Raw genomic sequence first — 23,911 nt, 5'->3', positions numbered from 1 at the left:
TTAAGTCGGTTTAGATAAATCTAAGTTGCTTCGCATGAAAGTTTCAGCTAAGAAACTACAGGTGGTGGCAAGTTCTGTAAAAGAGGGGTGATTAGCCGGTGAAGATTAGAAACCGGAAGGAGGTTGGTTTACAGCCCAAGAGGTATGTACATTCAGGTTCGTAATCTGTCTTCATTATCACCCATGTCCAAGTACTTTATTACCCATATTGCATAAATGCCCGATAAGTACTGATAACTGCAAAAGTAGTTTCATTTCCGACTTTTAATGTTCTAAAATAAATATCTCCCAGCCCACAATCTAAATTGTCTGTAACACTCATTTCAAGGTTTTTATCCATTCCATTTAATCCACTAATTTCTGCCTTCTCAACCTCAAGACTAATTGGCCATTTTGCAGTAGGGGGAGGCGTGTCTGAGAGAGGAAGCAGATCCCGTAAAGAGAAATTCAGATAATTACAGTGTTAACGATTTGGTCCCGTAGGCCCTATTTTTGTGCACAGCCATTGAGGCAGCGAGCTCTCGTTGTTCTGTAACACGGAAGTCGACATATAACCAGAAATCTACAAGCTCAAACCCCTACAAGAGTCACAGTTGTTGTGCATCAACATCTTCCCTCTCAATTGTAGTCATTAACATCTACTCTAAACAACTAACACCTGTTCTTATTTCAGCACCCAAAGCTCATATATACACCCCACTTCCAAAGAAAGTTCAAGATTGTTTCTATCTCTTTTAAAATGTCTTTCATTTTGAGCCATCCTGGGATCAAATTAACTAGTGACTTTTTAATGATACCCTGCCTGAATATGGTGGCTCTTAAAATGTAATTGTGTGGGATGAGCTCCCCCTTCAGGTGATCCGTCCACTCCACCATAATTTCTCCTCATACAGAATCACAGTTATGTCATTCATTCATTTCCCAATACAGGCTTGGAGTAAGGGGACTATACCAGCAGGAACAGGGCAACACTGCAGGCACACACTCACAAAAAAAATCACACATTGTGAACAATTTACAATGAAGAATTTACCTTGCTGCATGTCTTTAAACCATAAGAACATCCAACAGACCCTAAGTGTCCAATAGGCCCTAAGAAACAATTTAGTTGGCTTATGCCTTGAGTAGGCCCTGCTTGAGATGGGAGGAACCCAAAGTATCTGAAAGTAACCACCGCATACTGCAGCTGAATAGAATCCACCCCCGGGATAACTGACCCCCCCCCCCACCACCCACTCAGTGTTCTTGCAATACCTTTGGTGTTAAAATACAGATACAAGAGAGTAACACTGTTTTCTCACATCTCTGTAATTGGGGGTTTCAAATCTCACTGCTCCTATTTGTGTCTCTGCGTCTTATCGAGGGCTTCGGTCACACCTCTAGGCTGCCATAACCTCACTCCCAGCAACCAGCTCCCGTAGATATACGGGAACCCGGTTACTGGCAAAATTTCGCACTCCGCCACAGTAGGGGGCGATATTCAGTCGTAAAGTAATATGAACGGAAACTAAAGTACAGCGAAAAAGGTTTCAAACACATCCTACTGGCTCTTGATTTTGCCGGTGCCTGTGTGCTTCTGACCAGCCCGTAAGTTCTGCTCAGAAGTCTGATCGTTGGAAAAATTTGGGATTGCATAGCAATGGAAGAGGTTTTCTGCGATACACACGGTAAGTCCTTACTGGCAGTAAACAGTAAAAGACAAACATGGCATTGTACATGACAACGGATAAAGCAAGCTAAAATCAGCTCACCGAAACCGTCTTATAGGCGAAGTAGATGCAGGAGGAAAGTTGTGATGAGTGGGGTTTCCCAAACCCCGGTGAGTAGCCAGTATTCCACGGAGCCGCGGTTAAATCGCCAATTAGTCCGCTGGTAACAAACCTTTCCGGCCTCCCTAGGACATTAAATGTTTGTGAACCTCTGACGTAGAGTATTGGGACACTTTCCCTTTCAGATTTCAGCAGATACTCCGTTTATTATGAGGCTGAAGTTGGCTCCTTATTCACCAGCTACTTATTCGCGATTTCGGTTCCACCTTAAATGTCCAATATCTATGGGTCTGATTGCATTTCTCAGCTATTTCTAGAGACCCCTTCTGTTTCATTTCAAAACGTCCCAATAATCTGCCATTGCCATGTTACAGTAAGTGTAACAGAGTGTTCCAAGACTTATTTTGGTGAATTTTTACTGTAGCATTTCTAAATAATCACCTCCTAAACTTGGCTTCCCACGCTATTCCCTTATGGGTCTGATTGCGATTCTCAGGCCCTTTCTCTTTCATTACAATACGTCCCAAAAATCTGGCATTACCATGTTACAGGAAGTTTGAAAAAGTGTTACAAGACTTATTTAGGTGAATATTCACCTGCTAATCTTGGCATCTCACTCCATTCTCTATGGTTCAGTGAGATGAAGTGCTTTGAGGAGCTGGTAGTGAGACACAGCTCCTTTACATACACTATATGTACCCTTTGAAATACCTGTAACAACAGATCCATTGAAGATGCCATTTTAATCATCATTCACGCCGCTCTGACTCACCTGGACAGTAACAACTGTTATGCCATTAAGCGGCAGAAAATGAATGAATGAATGAATGAATGAATGCCAGACAGTTATTTTTGGATTAGAGCTCTGCAATTAACATGGTCATTCACTCCAAACTGATCAAGAGGCTGCTGGGACTGGGTCTCAGTGCTAATCTGTGCAACTGAGTCAGAGTAAATATCATTGTCATCTACATACTGTATACAGGTATACAGAAAGAGACAGACAAGACGACTTGGCTCCAGCATTTACAAAATTACAAATAAGACACGTACAAAAATCATTTATGAACATAATACATTTATAAAAACTCTAGAATAAAGATATAAAAAAAGAAAGAAAATGTGCATTGTTGTATCATGCTGGGTGACAGAAAATAAGATATGCTTAGAATATTTGCACATATCAAGATAGCATTTAAGCTGCAGCAAGTTGTATATTCCAGATTTCTGGAAATACTTTTAGAAGCAGACAATAGGAGGAAAACTATTTAGTAATATGTACAATGAAGATAATCTATGCAAAATGTAGTAGCAGTCAGAAGAAGGAAAGCTACAATCAATAACATAATGTACAGATATGTTGAATAGTTGTGCAATATTGTAGCAGCAGTGGAGAGGACTACAATTAATACAATGACGGCAATTAGAGCAAAATTATATAGCAAAAGGTAGTGGAAAGAATACCATTTGAATCATGGGATCATTCAGTTCCCAATCACATTGGATGAGACGCTGAGGAGAGAGTCTGCAGCTTCAGGTTCCATGTGGTGACCCTTAGTGCCTCAAGTCAGCTGGGCCTGCAGCAGCCGTCACTAAAAATGCACACGAATGACCTCATTTCCTCAGGCATCTAAAGAAAGCTGGGATGGAATTGCTCAGAAATGCATTGAGACCCATAGAGAATGGAGTGGGACGCCAAGTTTAGGAGGTGATTATTAAAAAAAATGCTACAGTAAAAATTCACCAAAATAAGTCTTGGAACACTCTGTTACACTTACTGTAACATGGTAATGCCAGATTATTGGGACGTTTTGAAATGAAACAGAAGGGGCCTCTAGATATAGCTGAGAAATGCAATCAGACCCATAGATAATGGGCATTTAAGGTGGAACCAAAATTGCGAATAAGTAGCTGGTGAATAAAGAGCCAACTTCAACCTTGTCTGTTTATTTGCTGTTAGGAAAAAGAAATCGCTAACTTGATGGTGAGGACAATTACTGTACATCTAATTTTTAAAAATGTGATTTTGGAAATGCATCCACATAGGAACTCAATGTCTGCTGAAGACAGGAGTGAAGGATGGACCCACCAAGGGCAAGAGCTTCTACCTGTGCAGCGTTCGCGGAGCTCCGTGCGACTTTACTCGGACGGCTGAGTATGTTTCTGTCTAATATGCCTCATTACATACAAATCTCAGCCTGTCTGTGTATGTAAGATATGTATTTATGATGGACATGCTCTTTTTGGAGTGGAAAAAATAGCCAGTAGCGGCTGATTCTTTGTCCTGACTTTACCCAGCATCCCTCCTTCTCATTGCCTGCATCATGAGGACTCGCTGGTCGAACTTCAAGCTGTAGCCCCCAGAGACCAGAAGCACTGCTACAGGTGTGTGTACAGATCTCTCATTACTGTACCTACCATTGTTTGGTAGTTACTGTAATGGCAATAAATCAAAAATAAGGGTTTTTGAAGGTCCACGCCAGTTATCCTTAGCTTTACAATTTCAGGTTGTTATTCCGATGCATTGTGGGAAAGAAGGAAGGGCTGAAATGGTGTGGCAGTTTACCATGGAAGGAGGTAAGATTCACCCCGGTGGCACCTCTGCTGATTAGGCGCATTTCTCTCTTCTGTCCCAAGCATCTGTTTCTTGTATCTGATAATTCATTTCTGCATTGTCCTCACAATGTGTGTTATAAGAACAGAATTTTGATCACATGGTGAATCTTTTTTCGCCCCTTAGATAAAATTATTAGTTCAGAAGAAAAAGACAATATGTTGGAGATTAAGGATATGTAGATGATCCAGGTCAATTGACTGTGTGATGTATGTGACTTTCTTTCAGAAAAAAGCCGCTGAGAAGAAGCACTCAGACAGAGAAGAGTCACAGATTCCCGGCTGCCCCCGTGAGAGGAACCCATTTAAAGTCCCAAGCAAGACCGACGAGGCTTCTGAGTGGAGGATCCTCCAGAATGGAGGGAGTGGAAGACAAGAGAAAACTGCAGAACAGAGAGAGGAAAATACAGGAGGAGGAACTGAGGATGAGGGAGGGAAAAAACACTGCAGAACTTATCAACTCCCTCCAGGGGCTAGGGTTAAGAAGAAGTCTTCAGGTGAGGGTCGCAGAGATGATGATCTGGGAAGAGAATCAGCGGAAGTTACCAATGATCCTACTGGAACGTGGGTTAAGGAGGCAAGAAGTGGGAGAGAAGAGAAAAGGGGGCAGAACCGAGGGAGGAAGTCTGAGGAAGCTTTGGGTAAGGAAGAAGTGGCTGGACATGGAGGAGTCTGTGAAGAAGTGCAGAGCCACAAAGATGCCAAGAAGCGAGTGTCGCAGGAAGGAGAGAGGAGGAACGATAGAAAGGATACCCCCTCTCAAGATAATGAGGGTCAGAGACCCAGAAAAACAGAGAAGGACACGGCCCAAGTCCTGCCTGCTGATGGAACAGTAGTCCCTTGTTCTACAGGAGCGAAGGAAGATCAATGTTCCAAACCTGTCCAACAAAAGGGAGGTAGGACTGACAGCCAGGAGGAAGAGGATAACGATGTCCTACTGGTATCTGTGCAACTGGGGACAAAACAGACCCCATTGACGGAGATGGGGAAGGCGGTGGCCCCTGTACAGAAGACCCTGACATCGTTCCCTGGCTTCCATCTGGCATCGCATGCCAAGGCCCCACAGGAGGACCCCCAGACCCTGCACAACCAGCTTTCCACACAGCTCAAGCAGAAGAAGGTGAGTCGGTCTGCCTAGTGATTGGCTAGCTTGGTTGAGGTGGGCAGGGACTGAGGGGCCACCTGGCTGGTTCTATGGAATACTGAGACACTGTGGCCCTGTTTACACTTGGTTTTAAAATGTGTCCTGGGCAATCAGATCACAAGTGGTCAACGATAAATACGAGTATAAATGTCCACCAAGATGCATTGTGATCCGATGACTGAAACCACTTTCTTGGGTGGTTTGGGATACATTTGACCTAGAGGTCAGTGACCTGACTCAAACTCAACTAGCCCTGACTAATAGTCTGGTTTCAGGCCGGGTATTGGTCAGTTTTTTTAACTATTATTATCAATGGAAGAAATATGATGAAAATTTGCAAACGTATCACAAAAATGCATATGACTAATATTTAATAATTTTGATATCAGTACTTTGAAGACAGACTAGGAAGGTTGTAGGAAATTGGGAAGAGGTTCATCTTTAGTTTGAAATTCATGATAAAAGCTTCTGGGGGATGTTTGTAAGCTGCCTTTTACGTTTATTTACATTGTGTTTGCAGATGTCCTAACCCAGTCTTTGGTGTTCCTCCCCAGGCCACCCTGTCGACAGTGAACCTCTCAGCCCTCCCCGATAAAGGCGAGAGGCTGAAGAACCAGGTGAAAGAGCTGGAGGAGGCGTTGGAGTCCCTGAGCCTGAACACCGGGGACCTCAGCCAGCCAGGTGGGCAGGGAGGTGCTGGACTGGGGTGCCGTGTGCAAAGTGTGATTCCGTATCCCTGCTCTCAGCGTGATGCAGGCGTGGTGCAAGGCGGTATGAGCAAAAATTTGTATCCCGATATTTTTAAAAAGATTTTGGCAGTTTCATGGTATATCGTGGTATTACCGCAGCAGCAAGCATTTACATCAGTAAAATACATTCACAAATGCTTTTATAAAGGTGTGTTTTTATGAATTATTTTCAAATTAATAGTACACCACATGTTTTATTAAATTATTAATGTATGTTCAGCTGGATAGCAACATTTTATTGATTATAACCGTGTACTTCGCTAATCGTTTCACTGACATGTTTTATTAGATTAAAATTTGTATATTTAGCAACATGTTTTATTGATTATAGCCATATATTTAGTTTAATAATTAAGGATTACCGTATGGGAAATTAAAACTGGTATACCAGCCAGCACTAAGGGGATCCCTGGAACACTCCATATCAGAGCTGGGTCTCTGTATCTTTGCTCCAGCAACAATCTCTACAGTCTTTTCTCTTATTTCTATCATATAATCTGAAGATATCAGTGTTTCCTCGCTGGAGCCGCCGTTTGCTAATGTTAATGTTAGGTTAGCTGTACCATTATTTCACAATATTTTAAGACTTAACGTTAGCTAGTTAAATCTACCTTTCTTCTTTTCTTTTTTTTTTTTTTTTTTTTTTTTCCCTCCTCCCATTTCTTTCTCGCTCTCATCAGGTGCATAGACTATAGACATCTGACCGGGTACCTGTATGCCTGCGTGTCACATACTTTCACTTCCAGTACCCTTCGTCTCAAAATGCAATAGTTCTGCAGAGTCGTGGAATTGCAACTTAATGTCATTTCATAAAATTCTTAGACCGTGGCAGCAAAACGTATAATGTATGTAGTGGTCTGCCTCTGCAAAATGTATATAGCGAAACATTGAATATGTTCAAAGATGGCAGAAATTTTGCTGTGTTTTGTCAGTCTCTGCTGCTGTAATTAAATCTATAAACGTTTTAGGCATGGTGTTAGAGAAACTGAATTTAAGGAATATTTTTTTCTTTGAATTTAAGGAGTATTGTCCTTCAGTGCTGTATTTTCGGGTGGGACAGGTGCATCAGTGTAGATCAGGGGTGGGCAGTCTTATCCGGAAAGGGTTGTTGGGTATGTGGGTTTTCGTGGCAACTCGCTAATTAGATTACTAATTAGAGGACTGATTGGCTGAAGACTCCACAAACCTGGGTTTGAACAGCTGACCTACAGGTTATCCCAGAAACCTGCATACACACTGGCCCTTTACAGATAAGATTGCCCACTGCTGGTATAGATGACTGGGTTGAGCGGTATGACCAAAAATTTATATCACAGTATTTTTCAAAGTTATATCGGTTTCACGGCATACAACGGAATTTTTTTTTTTTTTTAAAGTATGACTAGTAATTTACCACATTTTACAGGACACGTTTTTATATTACGTTTTTGCATTGTTCCCACATTAACTATATTTTATTATTAGCCATCGCGCCTATCTTAATAACATACGGCTAATAATGTGTTTGTTGGCTAACTGCTTATAGATAAACGGCTAATACTAAGGTGTGCACCAGCCAAGTTAACATATTTTTCATACGTATTTAATAGTTCAGTGTTACTGGAACGCGGGATGTCGGTCTTTAAGATGCTTCGCCAAGTTCAACGTGCTACTTGACTCCGTCGCCACAACTTTGTAGCACTGTTTGCATAGAGGCTTATTATCGACATTCTTAGCCTTTCCATGCTTGTCTGCAAAATACTTCCAAATGGGACTTTTACGGTTCTTTCTTTCTCTAAAGCAGCTTGGAAAGTGCCTTCAACTGCAGCATATGCCATGTTCGGCCAATTTGGTATGTGTGTTAACCAGCGCAAATACATTCAGCGGCGCGCCTATGCTGTAGTGGTGCTGTGTGAAGTATGACGAATGAGGCAAAAACCCACTGTTGGTATCAATAATGGTGAAAATAAGTATGCAGCTCATTGAGTATCTAGTCAGATACAAATTTTTATTATCGATCAATATCTGAGAATTGATTTTTTGACAACCTCAGTGTCTCATTATTTTCAACCCCAGCCTCAGCTATATCTGCCATTTCTGATCTTTCACGGTACATTTTTAGTGGTGCAGCAGTGAAAAAGGTCCCCCCAGTTTCCAGCTGCAGCACTTTCCCAAAGTTGTGTAGGCTGTTTAAACTGGTTTTGCGGTATAAGAAAAATTCATATCATAACAATAATAAAAAAACGGTTTCTGGTATGAACCGGTATACCGCCCAACACTAGTTGTAGTTAGACTCAAACTGGTATGACACCCATGGTCTGTGCCTTTGGTGATCTCTGGCTTTATAGACACCATTGACTCTGCCTGACATTTGCTGACCTTTATGAACCTGTTTCACCATCAGAACCTCAGAGTGCTGGAGATGACACTAAGCTAGGCATCATCCCTAGCCAGACAAACACTGTCAGCCGGCTTGGGGGAACCATCCTGCTTCCTGGACCCTGTGTCCCTGTCCAGGCTGGTCCCAGTCCCCTGGGGCTCGATCTCAGCCAGGGTCACTCTGGAGGTAAGTCAGCTGGGAGGAGTGGACAGCAGTCTCTCCAGCCATAATAGGCAAAACAGCAATGTTTTTAGTTATGTCTGATAACTAGACATCTATGGCAACCTTTGCATTTGCAGCCATCATAGGTGAAGTGACTGACCTTAAACAGGGGGCTGGTAGGATGGAGGTGTGTCTTCTAGTTCCTTCACTTAAGCTGGTGATGACAGTGACGATCACGTGTGTGTCTCTCCAGTGAACCCCCAGGTTCATGCTTTCTACGGTGGCCGCATGACGGAGAGCAGAATGCTGGTGGTCCGGAACGTCACCACGGAGGCCATCGACCACCTGCACCACTCGCTGGAGTCCTGCCCCGGGCCAGACAGCGAGGAGAAGGACCCGCGTGGCATCAAGGTACCGCAGATGGTGCCGTTTCCTGAAGAAAGCGGGAATCACTAGCTTTTCTCTCATTCGTCAGCAGTGTGCTTCAGAGAATGTAATGCAAGAAGGAACATAGTGCTGCTGGCACTTCCTTAAGGGAAATTACTGGCTCTCTTAATGTCTGCCATACATTTGATCCTTCGGCTTCCTACATGGATACATGCTAACTTGTCTACTCTATTGGAATCTTATTCCGTTTTAAATCCCCCCCCAAATCCTATTTATGTTTCCTCTCAGGTGCCTTTACTCCCCCATCAGAGGCGTGCCCTGGCCTGGCTGCGCTGGAGGGAGACCCAGAAGCCCTGTGGAGGGATTCTGGGTAAATTCTGACAGATTTTAGTCTGTGGAGATGGTGCTGCTGAAGGTTGTTCGGGCCTGACGCTCTTCCACGGTTCTCAGGCTCCCCTTCTTCTTTCTTGCTATCCTTCCCAGCGGATGACATGGGTTTGGGAAAAACTCTCACCATGATCGCACTCATTCTGGCCCGAAAGCAAAAGGAAAAGAAGGATGATAAACTAGAAGAATGGATTTCCAAGAAAGGTAACACCCTGGATATTCAATTGCAATCACCGGCTTTTGTTTAGTTTTAGGTGAATTATTATTTTGGTGCAGGATTGGCCCAACCCTTTTCTCGTTTCAAATGTGATTAACCTAGAGTGCTTTTCCACTGCACCGGTTACTTTCCCTTTTCCATTGATTTACGATCAGACAATTTAGGATGGGATTTGCAAATGTGTTTATTGTCAATTTGATTATGCAAAAAACCTGCCTTGCAAACACAGAAAAACATCTGCTGTCCTGAAAAAGCGTAGTTGAAAACAATGATAAATGAAGTTTAAAAAAAAAAAACTAATAATTTATGCATGGAAAAATGAAGACTCAAGCTTTAATAATCTGGTTCGAATAACAGATTCAGCGAAATGTGAATGGCATGACAAGAAAAACCATGCATTTGCTGTAATATACTATTTGAAAAATTTTGTTGCAATAAATACTGTGATATTTATAAAGCCAAAACAAAAGCAAAATAAATTTCTCACAAACCCGTCTAGGAATAATTTAAACGGCACGCATGAAAATGATTATGATTGGCTTGGAGAGTGCATGCAGAGCTCATGCAAAAGCAGTGGAGGTAAACTTAAAACTGATTTTTTTAAATAGATAATCATATAAAGGAACAGTTATTAAAATGCAAAGCTTGATAACTTTTGCTTCCTATGAGTAGAAATGTTTTCGCGAGACTTGAACCCTCTCCTCCCCCACTCAGTATATTGTCTGGACTTTGGACAGTATGAAACGGTCGTTCTCGACTCAGCTGACTGTTGCGGTCCTTGTGATGTGAGAATTGCATATGCATAACATTAATTTACATAAATTACATAAATGTTAATTTTAATATTGCACATCATCAGCCCTATATACTAGCCATTTTTCAAATTCAGTACAAAATACCTCACCTTGCATTGTGATGTCATTTAGCACCAGTACTATATTATGCAGCTGGAAAATCAACACAAGAAGTACCGTACCTTAGGTCCTGTTTCGAAATACGAGAAGTACAGTACCTGGTGCAGTGAAAAAGTGCCCCTAGTTGTCATTTGTCATCTTCCTTTTCCATTCTGTCAGGTTGGGCAGATGGCCAGGGTGTCCCCTGGTGACCGCTTGGCCCTAAGCAGATGCTTAGGTCCCTTATGCCTTGGGCTGACCCTGTATTGACGGTTTTTTTCTCGGTTTGATGTCTGCCGTCACAGACTCATCACTGGTTGCCTCACAGGGCACTTTGATCATTTGCCCCGCCTCCCTGGTCCACCACTGGAAGAATGAAATAGAGAAACGCGTGAAGGGAGGCCACCTGAGTGTGTACTTGTATCACGGGCCCAACCGCCAGCGGAGCACACGCGTGTAAGAGCTACAGACCAACGTGTGCTCTCCAAGCACCACATGTTACTCCACGATGCCCTATTGCCAATGCAATGCTCACCCCCCCCCCCCCCCCCCCAAATCTTCAAGTCTTGCAGATCACGACATGGTGGTTACCACCTACAGTCTTGTTTCCAAGGAGATTCCTGTCGAGAAGGAAGATCCGCAGAAGCCCAGTCAGGACGTTGCAGATGTGGTCTGTATATAGGGGCCATTTAAGTTCAAGAACTCGACTGATTTCTGAGATTACAAGATCTTTCTGGACATTTAACATGAGACGCTGTGTCCCTCCAGTGATAAACAGATATATTTTACTGCCATTTGCCTCCATTAAAATGAAATTAACAGCCCTGAGTCTCTCATTTACCCAGCCGGCCAAACTGCCCCCGCTCATGCGTGTGGTCTGGGCCCGTGTGATTCTGGACGAGGCCCACAACATCAAGAACCCCAAGGCACAGACCTCCATAGCTGTGTGCAGGCTACGGGCTCAGGCACGCTGGGCCGTCACTGGGACACCAGTCCAGAACAACCTGCTGGACATGTACTCCTTGCTAAAGTAAGATGACCAATGGCTTCTGCTTCTCACTCCTTCTGTCAGCCCCTGTGTGGGTGAGTTCATCAGCCAGTGGAAGTGAAGATCCTTCTCATTCCAGGTTCCTGAGATGTTCTCCGTTTGACGAGTATAAGCTATGGAAGGCCCAGGTGGACAACGGCTCCAAGAGGGGTGGGGAAAGGCTGAACATCCTGACCCAGTCCCTCCTGTTGCGCCGAACCAAGGGCGAGCTGGATTCGGATGGCAAACCGCTGGTCAGAGAACAGTGACTGTTTAGTCAGGCTGTAGCCATTAGCTTGCAAATGCTAAAGCTTTATTAATGCTTTCTTACTGAAGGTCGCTCTTCCGGATCGAGTCTGTGAAGTCCATCACTTAAAGCTGTCAGAAGATGAACAGGCTGTTTATGACGTCATCTTTACTCAATCTAAGTAGGATGTTGCTAAGTATCAGAGAGAAATATATTCCATTGAAACCCATGTAAACGACTTGCTAATATCAGGATTCTGTGTTGCTTTGGCCTTGTCTTACAGGTCAACATTGCAGTCTTACCTCAAGAGGCACGAAAGGGACGATTCAACAGCAGAAGTCAAGACGAATCCCTTTCAGAAAGGTGAATGTCGGTTTGGGGGGGGGGGGGGGCGGGACATCACATCTGTTCTATATGTGATGTATTCTAAATGATTTAACAAAGGAAAAATCATAATCATTAAGTCAGACCTTTTTAAATCCCAATATACATTCATATGGAGAATGAAATTTACATTTTGCTGTGGAGTGCAGAGAAGTATAGACATTTGATCCTCCCCTTACCCCCCCCTCCCCCCCAGTGGCCCGTGAGTTTGGTGTCCCTTCGGATACAGTGGCCTCCTCACAGCCAGCCTCATCCTCCGCCTCCAGTGCCGTGCACATCCTGTCCCTACTGCTGCGGTTGAGACAGTGCTGCTGCCACCTGTCCCTGCTGAAGAAGGTCACATGGTCAAACACACACAGCTTGACCGTGCCACTTCCTCGTTACTTGATTAACAAGCAGGCCTCCCGTGCCACCGCCCCATCTCTCGCAGACCCTGGATCAGTCAGAGCTGCAGGGAGACGGCATCACGCTGTCCCTGGAGGAGCAGCTAGGTGCCCTGTCGCTCTCTGAGCCCACCCCCGACCCCAACCCCGAAGACATGGTGTCCCTGAATGGAAACCGCTTCCGCTCCAGCCTGTTTGAGGACACCAGCTGTAGCACCAAGGTCAGGTTCTCGACCCGTCGCCGGCCGCGCTGCTTCCCTTCACTTTCTCATACACTGCTTGAGGCTCTCGACCCGTCACTTTCTCATACAGTGTTTGATGTCTCTTTTTCCTTCAGATTGCTGCTATTCTGTCAGAGCTCAGGAAAATAAGGGAAGCTCACAGTGCCCAGAAATGGTAAGTAAATCAGTTTTTTTTTTTTAAATAAACATTTACGAGGAGGGTTCAGTCTCTACTTTTGCCTTTGAACGCCATTATTGTGGGGGGAAAAAAATGTCTTTTCTCGTGGCTGTGGTGGAGGACAGCCTTCCGGACCCTTCACCAACCTTTTACCACAGAGTGTGGGTTTAATTCACTGGGAGGGGTTTATAGTTGACTGTGATTGGCTGATGCATACATGCCCCTTCTCTGTTTTTTTAGAACAGCATGTCTGTCAGCTGATAGCCCATCCACCTTAGTGTAGCAATGCCTGATGTTCTTTCTTCCCCCCGCCCAGTGTGATCGTGTCCCAGTGGACCAGTATGCTGCACATAGTGGCTGTTCATCTGCGGGAGCTGGGCCTGAGGTTCGCAGTCATAGATGGGACAGTCAACCCCAAGCGCCGTATGGATTTGGTGGAGGAGTTCAACAACGACCCCAAGGGACCACAGGTACCAACCTGCCCATATGAGCGTTACATGTTCAGGGTGTTTCGGTGATAGCACTATAGCTTGATCTCTGCAATGATTAATAAAACTGAAATTGAGTGAACTGCTAACCCCCCAGTTATGAAGTGGTACACCTATTGCCAAACTTAACGAAATCATTTTTAGTCCGTATGTATTTTATTCACTGGCAGTGGTGGGTTTGTTTCTGGGGTCCCACTGAAAAAGTCACATTGGGACCCTTTACCCCCAAATGTAGTGACTGTGGCATGGTCTGAGTGTTAGTAAACACCACCACTGTCCTCTGGTATATCTGGACACTACAGCAGGTCCAGATTACCTGTGTCACAGCAAGACTTTCTGAGTCAATATCTTTCAAATACCCAGAAAGCCTAAAATAAACTTTGATACAGTTACTCCTTTGTGACAGAGGCACAGGGGCGTTACCTCTGAAAGGTCTTGTGTGTTGCAGGCGTAACGATTTCCTTGAATTTCCACCACAGGTGATGCTGGTTTCGCTCTGTGCTGGAGGTGTAGGGATTAACCTGGTTGGTGGGAATCACCTCTTCCTCATGGACATGCATTGGTGAGACTCGTACTCTCTTTTTTTCAGACTTACCATTAGACAGCATCTCCTGAGGTAGTTTTGAATGGATTTATGTAAGTAGATACTGGAGAATCAGTTTTATTGGACCAAAGTAAAGTAGCTGTAGTGGAGAGATCAGGAAAACTAGCTTGGTTCTAACTGAGCATCAACAGTAAGCCTCCAGCACCAAAGATCTCTTCTCGTCTTCCCTGCGTTCAGGAACCCAGCCTTGGAAGACCAAGCCTGTGACCGCATCTACAGGGTGGGCCAGACCCGAAACGTTACCATTCACAGGTAAGGAGAACAGCGTACCTCAGGATGAGAAGGAGATTCACCTCTCAGCGTGGTCTGTGGCTCACTGCAGGAAGCCTCACCACCTGGGTTTGACTTCCTGTACATCAGGAAATTGTTCCCAGTTCACAGCCGAAGTTAAATATATAATTTTAAAATCAGTCTGAACCCAGTAGTGAAATGCTTGTTCTTATGATCTTCATGTAATGATCCTTCCCCGAGGTTTGTTTGTGGAGGCACTGTGGAGGAAAAGATCTCCTCCCTTCAGGAGAAGAAGAAGGAGCTGGCAAAGAAGGTGCTATCGGGCACAAGCGACTCCTTCACCAAACTCTCGCTGGCTGACCTCAGAGTTATCTTTGGAGTTTGAGCAAATGAAAGTGCTGGACACACTACAGATGCTCCTCAAGCATGTTAGGGTATGGGTCCAGAAAGACCGCATCTTCACAGATCTGCAAAAAAGATCTGCACTTCTAAATAACTAGGTCCCCTTTTATGAGTTTCCATAAAAAACACTACGTTGTTTTTCTAGCACCATCTCTGGTGGAAATGACTTCTCATAAGGCTTGGTTATTAATCTGTGTGATTTCACGGTTGATGCTATAGCCTGAAAACAGTTTCTTTACAATTGGATTCAGCATGTATATTATACATTAACCATGGTTAAGTATGGTTATGTTTTTGCTGTTTGTCATGAGCTGAGAGTTCTGGTGTAAGTTTTAATGGTTTTAATGTACAATAATTTCAGCTTATATATATGTTTTATGTGTTAACGTATTTTAAGATGGAGGTGGCGTTTGCATAAAACTTGTGAACAATTACTGTGTTTAATGCTGCTGCTGTTAATAAATTTTTGAGTAATGTAAAAATTGCCATAGTCTCTAGCTGGATTTTAAATGATTATTAGAAACCAATCTCTTTGTTAGAGCTACAGCACGGTACATGGATATTAATTGCTTCGGAGACCCACCTTAGTATTTCGAAGCCTGTAGCAGTCTTTCCTCATGCTGACGCGTGATGTCAGTATTGTTCTGAAAAGCAGCCGCTCCAAAATAGGACCTGGGAAATAACTCAATGTTTTATCTCATTAGCTTTTCTACAAGAAAGGTGAGAGAGGGAATAATTATCTGCTAATTAGTACAAGGTATAAGTCGTTTATAGAAACGTTACTATGCAATTTCCGTTAAAATACCCTAAAGTCTCCCGTTATTTCCATTCATGTCAAACTTAATTTTTCATGTCCTGGATTCCAAGACGTTCATATGCAGTTTATTTACTTTCCATATGTCAAATCATCCCAAATTCGCAGAATAAATTGGCGGCTGTGTGGGAAAATGATGTTTAGAACAGCCTTTGCTGATGCTGGATTAGTGCTTTGCTAGGCTGCTGGGTCCTCCTGTCACACGTCAGAGCCTTGATTGTTAGCACGAAAACGTCATCTCGGAATAATAATGATCCTGGATGCCATCGAACCGCCAATAAAATAACCTGGAACAAATTTAACACTATTCCCTCTTCATTCATTAAATCCTTCCAGGAAGTGCGTTTGCCTCCTCATTGCATCATGGTTTGTATGACTTGTATTATGGACCTGCCTATAGGTGCATCAGCCCTACGTCAGTGGAAACCCTGTCCGCGGCAGACCACAGCGTGCGCAGATTTTCCAGCTTTTTTAAAACTACCTTCACTAGCAAGGATGACGCTGGTTCAAACAACATAGTTAAATCAAAAGCGTAAGTTAAATTGAAAATCTGTACAAAATACAGCCCCGCTGGACGTTCCAGCATGGAACTACTGCTCAGTATATATATGCAAAGTAGAGCCGGCGAGATATAATCCAGGATCGGAAACCTTGAAGTCTCTCGCAATTATAAACATCTAGCGACTTGTTTGATTCTGTATAGAGACTCTTGGATCTCTATTGATTCTAAAAACTATGATGCTAATCATATTCAACAGATTGCACCAAATCACGACTACGGGTTGTTTTTTTGGTTTTTTTTTGCGCATAGGTTTCTTGAATTAATTCAAACCTCTTCTCAGAAAACTGAACTTCGTGACAGCTCTTCCTTTTCCCTCCCTACAGGGAGGGCAGAGAAGGCTTTCTTACAAAGGCGGTTTCTTACAAAGGCCGATTCCAGGACTGGGAAATAAAATACCGCTTTCCACCACCAGATCGAGACATCCTCCAGAGAGTGGTGTTAAAACATTTAATATTTTTCATATTCTGATTTCTTAGAACATGCCTTCAAATAAAGCCGTATGAAATATATAGGAAAATGTATATTTATTTATGTTTTAGGAAGTATCCATAACAATGTATTTTAGTTTTCACATCATCAGGACTACTAGCCTTATTTTAAAGCTGATTTGTTTTATCTCCAAATTCTTGGGTCCATAAGCTGTGTTCTTCATTGGCTGCTGAAGAAGGTGCCTCCTGGAATGCCAGCATCATTAGTGAGGCTGAATTCCTCTCAAACTTCTATGTTTTAGGTTGGTCAGATTAGCATACAGTGTCTGTTTTAAGAGGACATCGTGGCATCACATACAGGGCTGGCATGTTTGCTTTGTTCTCTTGACATGTTGTGAGGTCATGATTCTTTTTCTGGACACCATTACTGACAATTTGTCTCACCAACCGTCAAAGATCAAACAGGAAGCATTCTTTATAATATTCCCTTATCAGGAACCCATCATATCCCCATGATAATTATATTCTGACAGAACCATATTATTAATCTCTGACAGGTTCTATATGCATCATAATTCCAAATGATGACCAACGTGTCTGCTTTAAGATGACTGTAAAGGTCATAGTTTAAAAAAAAAAAGGATGAAGTTAAACTTCAGCAAATTCTTAATGTATAAAACTACTTGGACTGGTTTTTTTTTTATCATTAATTAACATCAAACACATAGATTTTACAGGGGAAAAAAGGCATTAGTTAGTTATACCTTCTGTTGTAGGTATAAGTGACACCAACGAATATCATACTCGGTTTAGGGCAGGGTTCCCCAATTCCAGTCCTGGAGGGTCAGAATCTAACACAGTTTGCAGATTTCCCTGCTTAAACACACCTTAATCAGCTAATTACCATGTTTAGTAGGTGTTTAAACATGGAAATCTGCAAACTATGTTGGATTCTGGCTTTCCAAGACAGGTGTTATGCCGAAAAAAGCATCCCTGCCGTAGAATGCATACCTGTCTCTAAATGACCGATTGGTCGCTGATCTGAATCGAGTTGATCTACTTTGTCGAGTAAGGCTAGCGTAGTGCTAATCAATAGCCCCAAAAAACTCGTAAAACTCTAACCATAACCCCCCAAAAACTCAAAAAACCTCTAAAACCCTAACCCCCAAAACACCCCTAAAACCCTAACCCTAACCCCTAAAAAACCCTTAAAAGCTCAACTCGTCGGAACACCGGCATGCATTCTAAGGCAAGGGATGCCTTTTTCGGCAGGAATGCGTTTTTCGGCATAACACCTGTATTGGGGAACCCTGCTCTAGGGACTCTTTCAGTTTAGACACACACTCATCCTAATTATTACCAGGTCAAGACACATGGATCACTGATATGTCACGTTCTCCGCTACATTCTGTATTTCACAGCAGCAGACACACTACTGAGATATTCTGTTCTGTATTATTGTAATACTTTATCCACCACGCCCCGATACATTATAACGAATCTGTCAGGCTTCTTGATATTGCCTTGATTTACGGTGGTCAGCATAGTTTTCAAAAAGCATCGCCCTCCCTCATTGTTAACAACTTGTGACACTAAAGGACACCTCTCCGTGTGCGGGACATTTACCCCTCACGGACTGACAATGACATACTGAAAATAAATTTGGAATCTGTATTTGCAATCACAGGTAACAAAACAGATTTATTAAGGATGTTATAATGTATGCAAAGATATATGCAAAGCCTACGTACAGCATCATATTGAAATGAGCATTTCATTTATTAACATTGACATTTCAAATATTTTGGAAGAATCCACTCAAAGGAGATAGAGCCAGAATTTTTTTGCAAAGAAAGTTCTGGTCTGACCACCGCGACCCTCCTCAAGTCGTGGACGGTTGGATGGATTCTGGAAAATACTACATTACAGTTGCAAGACTAGGGTGCTACAGTACTTGCTATATGTAAATTATGGTACACGAATTATTAATAATCATTCATTTTAAAACCCGTTACCACGATGCACTGCACCAGCGAATTAACGACATCGCCTATCAGTGCCGCCGCATGACCATGATTATTTCGCCTATTATTCGCATACAGCTCCGGGCGCTTGTAATTTTGTTAGCACACGGACAGCTTTGAGTTTGAGAATTGAGTGACGCTCCCTTAAACTGTCGACGCCCGGAGGTTGATGGGATACCGGAGGACCGAAAGGAGGAGGAGCCGCGACTGCAGTTAAAACAGCAACTCGAGAGGAGGATTTAACTGCCTCCCCTCCACGAGCCGGCCGACGGACAATGGAGTGCGAGACGCATATACGCGGCGCCGGGGTTATGTGACGACTTTTGCGGAGGCCCGGGCCACCGTTTCAATTGGCTGTGTTTTCTTTTTTTAACTTTCTCGTATGGCCCCGGGAAGGAACTGAGGTGATGCCGAGGCGAGGCAGAAGCGGGCGGTCCATCGCGGCCGCCGCCGTTAACTAGATGCCTGCACTCGGAATCGGTAAGTCGGCTCACGAGTGTCCGCCTCACACCGGCACTTAATCGCCTTCGGGGGGAATGAATAAATAAATCAAAGTCTGATACGTGGGTGCGGGGGAGGTATCAGAAGGGTGAGAATTATTATATAAGCAGTCCCGCAGCTGCGTCGCTGTTGAATCTGGCGATCTGGTGACCGGTTAAGGGTGGGGGGGGGATCCCGGGTTAAGGCGCTGCCGACGTAGAATCGAGGCCCGTTTTTCAATAAACACCAACAGCACTGTTCCGTTTTGCGGGGCGCCGATCAACTGGCTTTTAGGGCGACTGTCTAGTTAACATGGCTTGCTGAAAACTTTGCCCCTCGCCCAGAAAGCGAACCCGAGCCTGTCAGCGGGGTGGGGGCGTGTTTATTTCCAATTCTGTTGTGTCTTGTGCTTGACTAATTAAAAGTACACATTATTTAATTACCTGATGTATGTAAGCACATTAATTTGTCGGGGGAGAACGGTTAAATCATAAGCACTCCCCAATAAACCTAGATCCGTTGCTTTTGAAGGAAATGCACTAATGATTTCGGATCACCGTTAAGTCGGAGACAGCAGATCCGTGAGATTTTGGGAGGTTATCTGTAAAACACATCGTCGAGATAAGGGGTACGTCCACCCGCGCACACAAATTGCTCGAATGGGTTAAATCGTGCAGACGGTTCGGTCTTTCTGGTTTGGGTAGTTAAACACGTGTTACCCGTTAGCACTATGTGCGCAGGTAAGGGAAGCCGTGTTTAATCAAAAAACGTTCACCACTTCACTAGTTATGTTAATAGGGGTTCTACTTGTAGTACTGTGGAGGTGTTTGTACTGTAATTTGGTGAGCGGACGATAAGTGCTTAAGGCGATTTATTTTTACACTGCTATGGCAACGTTATGTATTACCGTTTTCTATTTTTCGTTTGCAGAATTAATGAGGAGCAATCTTTAAATGCCCTTCGTTTTTTCTAATGCATATGCCTGGGTTTTCTTCTTTTCTTCAGGATATAGCGACCTGAGATTTGTAATGACCGCACTCCTGAGCAGTCACCAGATAACTGTAAGGCTGGAGCCTCTGCTGTAGGAATGAGAGAAGGCAGCGGATGAAACTGTACCGGCTCCGTGTCCTCTTGTACCCAATCGTCACTAAATCATGACCACCCCAGCTCTTCTGCCGCTGTCAGGACGCAGGATCCCGACCCTCCCGCCTGGGGCGTCATCCTTCTCACATCACCGGGCCACGCTGCGGCTCTCTGAGAAGTTCATCCTCCTCCTCATCCTCAGTGCCTTTGTTACCTTGTGTTTTGGGGCGTTCTTCTTCCTGCCGGACAGCTCCAAGCACAAGCGGTTCGACCTGGGCTTGGAGGATGTGCTCATCCCACACATCGAACCCAACAAGGAGGCCCGGCTGCCTGGCGTGCCCATCATCCACGGACAAGGTGCTCATGATGAGCACCGCCACAGGTAGGGTTCCAGTGGGTCGACCCCGCTCAGTGACGCCCTCGTCCAGCACGTTCTGTCAGTAAATAGGTGTTGTTTCTGTGAGCCGCTTACTGACAATGGTGAGAAACTATTAGTGATTGCTGTGGCATAGTCATCAGTTGTGGGGGTGTGTGGCTGATAATCATTTATCCATCCGTCCATATATCCATCTTTTGACCACTTATCCTGATCAGGGGTGTGACATTTGTTTTGTTTAATAAGCACCCCCTACAGTATTTGTAGTTCGATCTATCTGATTTGGTCGTGTCTGTTTTGGTGCTGACACTGTCTGTCATGAAGACAGTCAGACTGACATGTTGTGGAATGCACTCATTTTAGTACAAAGGTCTACAAGAGCTCTGCTGAAAGGTCCTGTGCTAGGTCAGCTCAGACCTTAACTGATGGGCGGGTTCAACCATCAGCACCCTCCACGGTCGTCTCACGTGGCAATGAGCTAGTGCTCTAAGTATGTAGGTTGGGGGGTGTGGGGACTCAGTTGCAGAACCTCGCTTTCGCTGTGCTGCTTTCTTCACAGAGGTGTTGCAAAGTATCTGCATTCCCCCCCCCCCCCCAACAGCTGTACAATTTTTAAAAACACAGTGACAGAATGCCTCTCTCCAAATAGCCAGATTAATTTGGTGCAGAATACTGTGTTCTTTTCAGTTAATCAAGGCAACGGATGTTTTTACTCACCCTTGATGGAAGGTGACACTATTTACCGTGTTAGCCCCAAAAGCTCATTTTCCTGTTATCTTGGACAAATACTTATTTCCGATTTCATGTTTCATCGTTTAAATTGCATAGTGCCAGCCTTCACATTACTTTAGCGTTAAGCTTTTGATGGATAATGACTGATAATTTAGGCCAGTGTTTTGTACCAAATGCGCATAATTACTAGCGTTACATAACAAACTGAGACTAACGACTTAAGAGGTCAGATTCGTGATGCATTGTGTTATCTGCAGATATAGATTTTAAAATGGTTAGTGCCTTAAATTCGTTAATGTAACAAGCCAAACTGCTGTTGTGATAGTTCTTTGTGGGTCTAGTGAATGGTAGTTCTGTGACCTCACACCTCCAGGGTTGTGCAATTGAATTCCAGCTATGAGTGTGAACTACGCATGTTCCTCTGGATTTTGTGGTTTCTCTGGCTCCAAATTGTGTGCCCTGTAATGGGCTGGCATCCTTTCCCTGTGCCCTGTGTTTCCTCCAGGGCCATGTGACATGCTGCTGGGTAAACCATTCTGATAAAAGGAGTGTGATGCTGTGTTTTCTTGATTATGTATTGATTGCATAGTGGATAAGTTGACCCAGCAAATGGTGCCCTTTGTCATCCAAACGTGGAGTGGTACAGTTCCTTCTTGGAGATTTCTTAAACATGATGGCTAGATGGAGACAAATTGATAATAGCAATAGTGTTTATTTTTTAAATAGTTCATTAGTTTGATTTACTCTGCAGGTGTTGTTCCTCTTCTTCCCCCCACCTTGTAGAACATCTGCAGGATATGGCCACATACTGAGCATTTGGAGAATTTGTCTTGTGGCCTTTGAACACAGGAGAGAGTGTTCAGTCAGATCCTGACATTTTGCAGCCTCCAGCCATTGTCTTGTCCATATCATACAGCAGCACTGTGACCTGATGATGCTGTTGGCCCAAATATTTCTTTTTTGCATTAGGTGAAAAGCAACTAAGATGTTCTGCGGAGGGAAGTTGTTCAGATGGCTGCAGGTGGATCCAGTCTAGGGATAGTGCACTCTCCTTCTGTGGCGTAATGCTTCTTTGATAAATCATTTGTAACTAATATGCTGTCAGAGGCCAGTTTTACTAGAGGTGCACCGATCTGATATTTGGATCGGTATTTGCGGCAATCCAGACTGATTTTACGGATTTGTTATGGGCTATAAGTAGAGGTGGGCGATACATCGATTTTTATCGATTAATTCGAATTTACAGTTCTGGTCGATGTGTTTTTATGAAAATCGATTTTATTACTTATTTTACACGCGAGCACCAAAAGCGGAACTAATGCGACGCACCATTCTTCACGGGTAAATTAGTGTGGCGCACCCAAACACTGTAGCAGATTCACAAACAAACAGGAGAAGCGCAGCTCCCAGCGAAATGAAAATAGCCGCAGCATCAGCACAACATCCAAAGTTAAGCATGCAACCGCCCTGACACGTTTTCGAACTGTGTGCCATATGATAATAATGGGGCACGGTGGAAGGCGATAAACGCTGTCGCGATGTATATTGCAAAAGACATGGTGCCCATACATACTGTGGAAAAGCCGGGATTCATTAACATGTAAAAACTTTTAGCAAGTTTCTAAAAGTGTTTACAATGGCGTCATCTGGCATCTCACTTACAATCATCTTTTTTGGCTTGTCAGATTGCACTTTAATCCGAAAGTAAAAATAAATAAATAAAAAATAAAGTTAAAACTTGTTTTGAACCATTTATTTGTCATCTGTAGTTTTGATTTTGAGTAGGGGAGGGGGAAATCGATTAAAATCGAAAATTTATTGTGAAAAAAAATTGGAGATTTTATTTTTAGGCCATATCGCCCATCTCTAGCTATAAGTGACCGATCCACGTTCGATACTTTAGTTTTTGTCAGTCTCTAAGAAGATGTACAATCAGTCACACAACAGCTCTTTCCCATTTTAGATGTGTTTTTGTAGCATTCAAGCTGAGCACTAATGTTGCTGCTTTTTTTTTTTTTTTTTTTTTTGCTACTCCGTGGATGTGAACACAGTAACGTCCGCCTGCTAGGGGTGGATGAAATGACCTAAAATTATCGCAGTATTTTTCACTTTTTGGACGCCGATTGTATTGTATCACAGTATTACATTTTTCCAAGTTTTGGGAAGAGTAGCATGTACTGTCCCTTTATGTAGCTAAATGTAAAAAAATTATTTTATACGTATACTTGAATCGCTATTACATTTGGGTATGGGTGGAAAAAATATAAAAAGTGACATAAATAGCATTCATTTCGTAATTGTCAGAGTAAAAACACAAAGTGAATGATAAGCTGTTTCAGCCGAAAACTGCATTTTATAGTTGCTTTGAAATAAAACACAGCGTTGCCAACTTTGGTCAGCGGGCTGGAGTGAGGTTTTCAACTTGGGACTGCCCTACATACACACGCATTTACATGTATGTAACAGTTTCATTACCTTGTAGTCTGTAGGGTTTGTAAACTATCCCAGTGTTTTTGATGTTGCTAATTTTAGGTTTATAATGGAATAATATAGATTTGTCATAAGAT

General features: G+C 43.4%; 2 protein-coding genes across 2 annotated transcripts in view; both read left to right on the top strand.

Moving 5' to 3' along the window:
* Positions 1-1,484: 1,484 nt before the first annotated feature.
* ttf2 (transcription termination factor, RNA polymerase II) lies at positions 1,485-15,331 on the top strand. The gene is made up of 23 exons (XM_023834413.2): positions 1,485-1,667; positions 3,816-3,924; positions 4,068-4,154; positions 4,277-4,346; positions 4,612-5,502; positions 6,081-6,207; positions 8,659-8,820; positions 9,050-9,207; positions 9,472-9,553; positions 9,667-9,774; positions 10,986-11,136; positions 11,245-11,350; positions 11,526-11,710; positions 11,808-11,961; positions 12,044-12,135; positions 12,238-12,317; positions 12,535-12,674; positions 12,769-12,942; positions 13,059-13,117; positions 13,437-13,590; positions 14,088-14,170; positions 14,390-14,464; positions 14,684-15,331. The coding sequence occupies exons 1-23, from the start codon at positions 1,640-1,642 to the stop codon at positions 14,826-14,828; spliced, it is 3,420 nt and encodes a 1,139-aa protein (XP_023690181.2). The 5' UTR covers positions 1,485-1,639; the 3' UTR covers positions 14,829-15,331.
* Positions 15,332-18,870: 3,539 nt separating this feature from the next.
* LOC111855689 (mannosyl-oligosaccharide 1,2-alpha-mannosidase IB) overlaps positions 18,871-23,911 on the top strand; it is a 70,176-nt gene continuing 65,135 nt past the window's right edge. Inside the window, exons 1-2 of the mRNA XM_023834925.2 lie at positions 18,871-19,153; positions 20,159-20,618. Coding sequence (XP_023690693.1) covers positions 20,308-20,618 — 311 coding nt within the window. The 5' untranslated portion in view covers positions 18,871-19,153; positions 20,159-20,307. The remainder of the gene's footprint in view (positions 19,154-20,158; positions 20,619-23,911) is intronic.

This window comes from Paramormyrops kingsleyae, chromosome 1 (assembly GCF_048594095.1).
Source record: "Paramormyrops kingsleyae isolate MSU_618 chromosome 1, PKINGS_0.4, whole genome shotgun sequence".
In the NCBI taxonomy this organism is placed as follows: Eukaryota; Metazoa; Chordata; class Actinopteri; order Osteoglossiformes; family Mormyridae; genus Paramormyrops; species Paramormyrops kingsleyae.
This window is presented reverse-complemented; position numbering and strand designations above follow the sequence as displayed.